General features: G+C 38.0%; 1 protein-coding gene across 1 annotated transcript; it reads right to left on the bottom strand.

The window, feature by feature from the left end:
- Window positions 1-826: 826 nt before the first annotated feature.
- Window positions 827-2090, bottom strand: LOC147505938 (uncharacterized). Its single transcript, XM_086604196.1, has 4 exons — window positions 1941-2090; window positions 1770-1836; window positions 1191-1458; window positions 827-1035 (listed from the first exon to the last, which is right to left on the bottom strand). The coding sequence occupies exons 1-4, from the start codon at window positions 1944-1946 to the stop codon at window positions 987-989; spliced, it is 390 nt and encodes a 129-aa protein (XP_086460322.1). The 5' UTR covers window positions 1947-2090; the 3' UTR covers window positions 827-986.
- Window positions 2091-9007: the final 6917 nt, after the last annotated feature.

Raw genomic sequence — 9007 nt, 5'->3', positions numbered from 1 at the left:
AACCACACACTTCAAAGAACTTTGGAGATCATAAGATAGAAGATGGACCGGCTACCAAAATGGCGTACCCTCTATAGAAACAAGATTGAGTCACGCCAAACGAAAACATCTAGTGCGGTATCTTTGGATTAGAAGAAGAAGAGTCACATTCAACATCTGGTGAACGTAATTCGTGGTAATGTTTTAGGCGTTGTCCATTGACTTGAAATTCACTGTTATCTTTTGGATTAACTACACCATAACAGGCTATTTGCAACGGCAAAAAAGCGTTGCTAATAATTTTCGCAACGCTTTTTAAGCGTTGCAAATATGGCGTGGGTAAAGTGTTGGAAATTTTTGCAACGGTTAATAACCGTTGCAAATTGAAATTTCCAACGCTTATTAGCCGTTGCAAACAGAAATTTCCAACGGTTTTTAAGCGTTGCAAATATTATTTGTAACGCTTGTTATGCCTATTTGGTACAAAATTTTAGCAACGTTTTTAAATTTGTAACGGTTATGAACCGTTGCTGATGGGTTGCAAATAATAAAAAAAAAATCTCATATTTTATAGCAACCAGCTAAACCTGCCCCAGCCAAGGTGAGAGAACGCTAACATTGTGTCAGCACAATTATAAATATCTGCTGGAGCCAAAGAGGCAAGGCTGAGGGACTATCGGTTCATGGAGCTAGCCACAGCTTAAGATGAATCTAACACACCTATATCACTCGCTGAATCAAAGGGCCAATAAGTATCAGCAGATGAACCCAGAGAAATCCCATCTGATTCCTAGCAAACATTCAAATCAAGATACACCATACGAAACATCAAGTAATAGCAAATAAATTAAGATGGGAACAGTAATCATGATAAACTAGAATTACTGAGAATATTCAGTACAACTAATTGTCATATAAATCTTGCTCCAACATATTTAAACACACTGAAATCAAACTTTTTATCGTCTATTAAGGTCCTAATTCACCACAAAAAAAACATGTCTTCATCACAACAATCTCCACCAGCACAGCACGCAGACTCCACCTTTAGCGATACTGAAAAAGTGTAGACAATAGCAACAAATCATAATATGCATCTTATTAATTCAATAGCCTTAGAGAGAAAGGAAATCATGTCCCTAATTTAATAATCCACTTTCTTTCTTTTGGTCTAAAATACTAAAACCCATTAGTGTCAACTAAAAACATACCTTGATAAAGCCAATTTCATTGGCATTGCTTCGGAAGCACTGCCTGCAGCACATGAGACCATTGGCAATGAGTTTTCTGTTTGATGGCAATGTTGCAGATGATCATGCAGGAGAGAGGTTAGGCTCAAGGCATCTTGACATGATATTAAGTCGAAATGCATCGCGAGATCAGAATCAAATATAAGCAAGCGAGTTACGATCAAGATCAGGTTGTCAGGGCAAGACGCTAGGCTTCCCAACTTGCGCCTCCGCAGAGCCTTGGCAATGCCTTTGAAGAAAATTTTCATTAAGATTGGTGCCTTGAGCACCTTGCCCGTCTCAGCAGTACTGGCACTCTGCTGAGTATCTATAGGCTGATAGCTCACTCTAATATTTTGTTCTAGACTCAAAAGGTTCATATCAAAATAGATTAGACAAGGCTGTTGCTCGTGCTCAGATGGACAGATTACTCTAAGGATTCTAACTTCAAAGTGTCACTTATGAAATTGATTGAAATAGGGCTATTGCAAGAAGACATAAAGTACAGGAAAAGTAGTTTCTAAGAAGTTGAGAATCAATGTCAATATATTCGAAACTTACAGTATGGAAGAAATAATTGGATGGCATTCAAGAGCACTGGGCAGACTTCCTTGACCGGACGGACCTCCTAAGCAGACACAAACAAATAAATTAAATAGTTCGAAAGAAAGATGTTTGTGCAAAAGTAGGAGACGAATATATTAGTGTAGAAAACCATATTGTAATAAGTACCTGCATAGATTTGGCATCACTCTGAAATCCTGAAATAATCAGTTGCCTTACTACCTTCAAACAAAACAGCCACCTCTCACATGTTAGATAGAGATCATCTTGATGTTCAACGGGAGCATTTGATGCAAAGCTCTCGGGTAAGTGCAGAGAAAGCACTTTCGGTATTGCCTACCAATCATTACGCCCACGATTTGCCAACTAAACTGGAATAAGTGGGAGGATATCTACAAAAGAAGTACCCAAAAACTTGTGATGAACCCAAATTCCAAAAAAGCTACACTTTTCTCTTTTAGAAACAGACACACATTTTCTCCCCAAACATGCAACACATGCACAACGAACGCACAAGGACACATGTATATGTAACCTTAAAACAAAGAATAAAGCATACAGTTTATAAATATAAAAATGACCACTGGCCCTCTAATGACACACACACACACACACACAAAAATGATTAGCAATCCAATGTAAAATCAATGTTCTGACAAGATGTATATTATTTTATATAATGTTCACCCATATAAACTTAAACTCTAGGCCCAAAAGATAGCGATTATGGGGATGCATTTTTGTGCAAGAGGTTAACCACTGATCCTCATGCCTAAGCGTTAACATCACGGGGAGTGGCATCTTAATGCCATTGCAAACGTAAAATAAGTCTGCAAAGTCACCTAGGGATCACAGATTCATAGCAACATAAAAAGAAGATATGGACATCCAGAGTCTAAGCCAACATTGCAAGAACTTGGAGGAAGTTGTTGACCAGGGTATTGGTTCAACTCCCAATGGAAGCTTATACCTAGATATATTTCTAAGTTGTTTCAACAAATCGTGGTCACAACCAGAGCTAAAATAGAGGAAGCACTCACTAGTAGATTAATTTTCTAACCAAACCAAACAAAATCATCATGGTCTAAGCATCTTCAATATGTGTTCTTGTGGTCAACATAAAAGGAGTGCATGTGCACATCTTTATACACATGGACTTGCAACGAATTCGTGAATTCTCAGATTGCTATGGTTGTTCTTTGTTTAACATTTTTGTGAATTTGAAATCCGTTAGCCTTCCATTGTAAGGGTTGTCCTTAGACCTTAGTGCATAGCTATGGGAGTATTGGATTGTATGAGGGAGTGGCAAAAAGAACACCGCCAACCTAGCCTGAGTTGTCCTATATGCCCGGACGCCCCATCTCCTTCTTCAATAGTAATCGCGACTTGATTTGACAAATATTTGTATATCTTATCAAAGAAAAGAAAAGTTGATGCCAAGATATACCTCAAATAAATTCCTCTCATCTAGAGTAAGACGCTTTGAAGACAGTTCCTTCAGAGTTCGGTAGAGAACCATAAAAATCCCTGTGAGATGTAAGAACATTAATTTTTGAAAGCTGTTGTGCTAAGACTGAAAAGAGCTCGGCCTGAATGAGGGATCCATCGGTGGGTGTTAAATACTAGGAATGTAGAACCCAATAGAAAAGTGGTAATGCTAAAATAAATTATTAATCACTTGTCTCAGCTTAAAAATATTGTTCAAAGACAAAGTTTTTTTTTTCTTTAGCTTGGTAAAATAGGCAAAGTACCACATTCAAGACAAATGGTCCGAAAGATTAACACTAGGTAACGGGAACAATCTTCTCAGAGAACTAGAGAAGCAAAGAGAGATGCTACATATAATCAACTTAATCCTTGAAAATCAAACATCTATTCAGTTGCTATTCTTGCTAATACTTGCAGTGTCCAACTAACACCTGGCAAAACCACAAGAATCTCAATATTGTGAGAGAAAGAAAACAGTTCACTAGTTCGGATACCAGTAATTCGGATTTGAAACTTTATTAAATTTCAAACAAAATAAATTGCATTTAAAAGTTTGCGTTGTTCATGAAAATAACGTTAATTTAATTTGATGGCTGACTAATGCAACTCAAAACATGTCCAAACTTTCAATCTTATGCGATGCAAAAGTAAGGGAAAGGCAAGTCAGGTTAAAGCGTAATCCGAGCGATCTGTGCATCCTAATGAGAATGATAAAACCAATATCTTTAGACCTTTTTAGTGCTCACGATTTGATCAAATAAGAGCTACTTTTATTGTAAATACGGGTGTGTAAAATTCTAAGTGTTGTTCAGATAAAACTAAAAAAGAAGTCATTCAACTTTCTTCTAACCCTTATCTCCTTTTAAAAACTTGACTCTACAAAATGGTTTACCACACATCCTTTAGCAAAACTCAAAGATTTTTGTGTAAGGCATTTGTTTAACTATATATCAAACAAAGCAATGACCTTTCTAACGGGTGGTATATCAACATAGGCATAAATGCATAATGTCATTAAGTAGGTTGACAAAGTTTTGAGAAGTCTCGAAGTCCAAACATCAAAAGAGTGAACCACATTATAAGTGTAAAGTCCATCTTTTAGATTCATTCCAAGTTTCTAATACTGTGATGCATGTATCAAAGCACAAAATTTCATTCTGGGTTATGTTAACCTAATCAAAGCTAAAGTGTAAATTATAAAAACTGAAGAAGAAAAACACTGACCCCTTCGCCGATACGGAACTTTACACACTGGGCAATGCAAATCTGACTTCATGGATTCCAGAAGTGCATAAACCGAAAAACAAGAGGGAAAGAAAATTAAAACAAATAGAATTTAAAAAGAAAAAAAAAAAAAGGGAAATTGATTGTTTCTACTTACTTGAAGACATGGTTGCATGTTAACGATCTTGCCGATTTCAATAGAAACTCAAAAACCGCAACAGAAAAAGAATATCCCAAGATTCAAGAACAAAATATTTGAGAGAAAATTGAAAAGTCTATTTCATAGATAATTATTACCATATTAGGCATTTGAGCTCTCTACTCATCTCTAAATTATCATAAAAGGCACAAAACTTCAACAATAGCAAAGAAATTCGAAGTTGTGAAGTAGTTTCACCTTCTTAGTTTGCATCATCAAGCCATTGCGGTGTAGATACCGCATCTTGAAGCTTCTTAACATCTCCAAAGATTGATTTCTTGTGAAATCACTATAAATAAACAAACGTAAACGTCAAAATTAGGTTGAAATAGTATTGTTTCTGTTTCATTGAGAACAATCAACAAATATTCTCAGATCTGAAGTTAATCAAACACAAGTTTCACTCTAATTAACGATGAAAACTGAAAAACACTCAGTTATGAAGTGAAAAACAACTAGAAATGAAATCCACAACAAGTGAAATCGATTAACAGATCATTAGTCAAGTGAACGATCTGAACTCATGTTGAGTTTTGATCTAAACATGCAAATCTCCCCTTATTACAGAACAGTTTTCCCTTCTTTATTCTGTGCTTGTTTAACATCCAACAATCTAATTTTAACAAAAAAAAAACTAATTAAACCCTAATAATGATAAATAAAGATTGATTATTTAAACCTGACGACGGAGGGATCTAGAGAAAACATTCTGAGAATGGATATTTCACGGAGGATTGAAGGAGAGAGAATGGAGATTTCACGGAGGGAAGCATTCTTAGGTTAGGTCACCATAAGAAAACCCTAACCTAGCGGCTGTGAGAGAGAAAGAGAGGTTTTTTATATACGAGCGCGATTTCTTTTTTGTTTACCTGTTTTCGAAATTTCGATCTTGTTTTGGTTTTTTGGATTTGTAACACTTCTCAAACGATTTTCAAGCGTTGGCAATTAATTCCATAAATTCACCAAAATAAAGTAACGCTTTACAACATTGCTAACGCTTATATAGCGTTGGCAACTTACTAACAGTAAATAACCGTTGCAAAGCAAAAAAGGTGCGTGTTGCAAATATCCTATTATGGTGTTATAAGCAAAGAGATTGCCCCATAATGTTTCACAGCTGACACAATGAAAGGACCAGACCATCGTGTTTTCAATTTATCAGGAAAGATGTGTAATCTGGAGTTGTATAGTAAAACTTTTTGGCCAATTTTGAAATCCTTACGCAAAATGTACTTGTCGTGCACTCTTTTCATATTAGCTTTGTAGGATTTCGAGAGATCATAAGCATCACTCCGAATCTCCTCCAGCTCATTTAATTGCAGTTTCCGCTTCTCGCCTGCCTCGATGATATTGTAATTGAGGCTTTTGATGGCCCAAAGGGCACGATGCTCAAGTTCAACTGGTAGATGACAAGGTTTTCCAAAAATAATGCGGTAAGGAGACATCCCTATAGGTGTCTTAAATGCTGTTCGGTATGCCCACAAGGCATCCGATAAGCGGAGAGACCAGTCCTTCCTTGAGGGGTTGACAGTTTTCTCCAGAATAGACTTTATCTCTCTGTTGGAGACTTCCACTTAGCCACTCGTTTGTGGGTGGTATGGAGTAGCAACCTTGTGAGTAACTCCATATTTCTTCATTAAAAACCCAAAAATTTTGTTACAAAAATGTGTACCCCCATCACTAATGATAGCTTTGGGAACACCAAAACGAGAGAAAATGTTTTCTTTTACAAATCTCACGACATTCTTATAGTCATTTGAGTGACATGCGAGTGCCTCAATCCATTTGGACACATAGTCTACAGCGACTAAAATGTATAGAAAACCTTGAGAAATAGGGAAGGGTCCCATAAAATCAATGCCCAAAACATCATTTCCACAATCAAGATAGGATTTAGGGCATCATATTTCGTTTGGTAATTCGACCTAGGTGCTGACAACGAATGCAAGCTATGCAATGTTCGTGTGCATCGCGAAAAGGGTAGGCCAGTAAAACCACATTGTAACACCTTGGCCGCAGTTTTATTCCCAATCGAAATTACCTCCGCAAGATTGTTCATGGCAAAGGATAATACGTCGGTGTGTTCCCGGTCGGGAATGCAAACGAACGAGTAACGAGTTGGTCGGAACAATACTTAAAGAGGTAGGGTTCATCCTAGAAATAATATTTTACATGGATAAGAACTTTTTATGATCGGGACGTGACCAAAAGGAGGGACTTCCTCAAGAAACTAGGTAGTTAACGATATCCGCTACCATGGAGATGAGAAAATAGAGTACTGAGTACAAGTATTAAAATGCGGGAAGGAATCACCGATAGCTTCAGAATCACTATCGATGTCACCAACCAGCCTTTGATAAATGGTTAAACTCACGACATTTTCGGTTCTTTTCTTTGTCTTTGATTTCCGTGGTGAATTCTTGTAAGAGAAGGATCCAAATGGAACAATCGTTGTTTTCGCGCCTTTTCTCGAAAGTAAGTACCGCGCGGCATGGTCAAGATATACGATGGTCGATGTTCCAACTAGGTAGGGGCAAAACTTATCCAAAGCATAGACAATAGCTAGGAACTCTTTTCGGTTGTGGTATAATTACGTTGGCGTTGTTAAGAGTTTTACTAGCGTAGTAAATGACAATGGGTTTGTCATCACGCCGTTGGCCTAGCACGCACCAATAGCAAAGTCGCTAAGCGCCACACATCAGTTCGAATGGTTGAGACCAATCGGGGTTGAATGATAGGAGTGGTAGTCGAGCGGTTTTAGAGTATCAAAAGCTTGTTTGCAATTGAAATTGAAGTCTAAATACTACATCCTTAAGGAGGAGATTGGTTAAGGGTCGAAAGCAACTTTAGAAAAATCCTGAATGAATCTCCTGTAAAACCCAACATGGCCTAAAAAGGCACGGATATCAATTAATGCGACGCGGGAAAGGTAGCAAAGAAATTTTAACAATTTTAGCTTTATCAACCTCTATCCCGTCTTTTGAAACAATATGACCTAGAACAAGTCCTTTGGTAACCATGAAATTACACTTCTCCCAATTGAGTACCATATTTTTCTCTTCGCAACGCATTAATACTTTAGAAAGGTTGGATAAACAGTCGTCAAAGGAATTTCCGTAAATGGAAAAGTCGTCCATGAAGACTTCCATATAACGTTCCACCATATCACTAAAAATGTGAAGCATGCAGCGTTGGAAAGTGCCTGGGGCATTACAAAGGCCAAAAGGCATTCGTCTGTATGCAAAGGTTCTAAAGGGACACGTGAAAGTTGTCTTTCTTGATCGGCCGGATCGATGACAATTTGAAAGTATTCGGAATAGCCATCAAGGAAACAGTAGTAAGCATGACCGCTAAACGCGTTCTAGCATCCGGTCAATGAATGGGAGAGGAAGTGATCTTTTACGGGTTCCGGCATTAAGTTCGCGATAGTCAATGCAAATTCTCCATTTCAAAGGAATGCGAAAGTGGAGATGCACTCACCATTTTCATTTTGCACAACTTGAATGCCGGACTTTTTGGGAACAACGCGTGGACGAGGACTAACCCGATCACTATCGAGATAGAGTATATGATACCCGCATTAAGTAAACGTAAAACTTCCTCTCTCACTACTTCCTTCATGGCGGGATTAAGGCGGCATTGTGGTTCTCACGATGTCTTTGTGCCGTCATTAAGATGTATGTGATGCGTGCATATGCTAGGGTCTATTCCCTTGATATCATCTAAGGACCATCCGATAGCGAGCGGTGTTAGTTTAATGACATGAATCAAACGTGCCTCTTCGTCGGTAGTCAAGTGAGCAGAAATTATTATAGGGTGACTACCATCGAGATCGAGATGCACGTGCTTCAACTCAGAGGGTAGAGGTTTTAAATCCAGAGTTGGAGGATTGGGGATCAAGGATTCGTGAGGGATCATCTCTTCAATGGAAAAGAGCGAATCCGGTTCTTCTGAATCAGTTTGCAACGCAGCATTAGGGTCAAATAGTGGTACTGACTCTAATAATGCATGGACATCCTTTATGTACGAATCATCGTCAAACTCCGGATTATCAAAAGAAAGAAATTGGTGTATCTCACAAATGGGGAAAAGAGTTTGTGAAATAATCATGTTCCAGACTATCAACCAGGCTAATCTCGCCCTCCATTATAGGATCGGGAAACTGTTTCATTAATTTGAACACATTGAGTTCGACAGAAAGGTTCCCGAAAGACAATGTCATTGAACCGTCCCGACAATTTATGAGAGCGTTAGCAGTTGCAAGAAAAGGACATCCCAAGATGATAGGAATGGAGTCACAGGCCACCTCAGTATCTAAAATGAC

The sequence above is a fragment of the Coptis chinensis genome, chromosome 4 (genome assembly GCF_015680905.1).
Source record: "Coptis chinensis isolate HL-2020 chromosome 4, ASM1568090v1, whole genome shotgun sequence".
Taxonomy (NCBI): domain Eukaryota; kingdom Viridiplantae; phylum Streptophyta; class Magnoliopsida; order Ranunculales; family Ranunculaceae; genus Coptis; species Coptis chinensis.
Note: the sequence above shows the minus strand (reverse complement) of the source record. Positions and strands in the feature narration are given on the sequence as shown.

Coding starts and splice junctions, on each gene's coding strand:
- LOC147505938 (XM_086604196.1), bottom strand. Junction 1,459..1,769: donor CCAATTATTTCTTCCATACT/GTAAGTTTCGAA, acceptor TTTTCTTCAAAG/GCATTGCCAAGGCTCTGCGG. Junction 1,036..1,190: donor ATGAAATTGGCTTTATCAAG/GTATGTTTTTAG, acceptor ACACTTTTTCAG/TATCGCTAAAGGTGGAGTCT.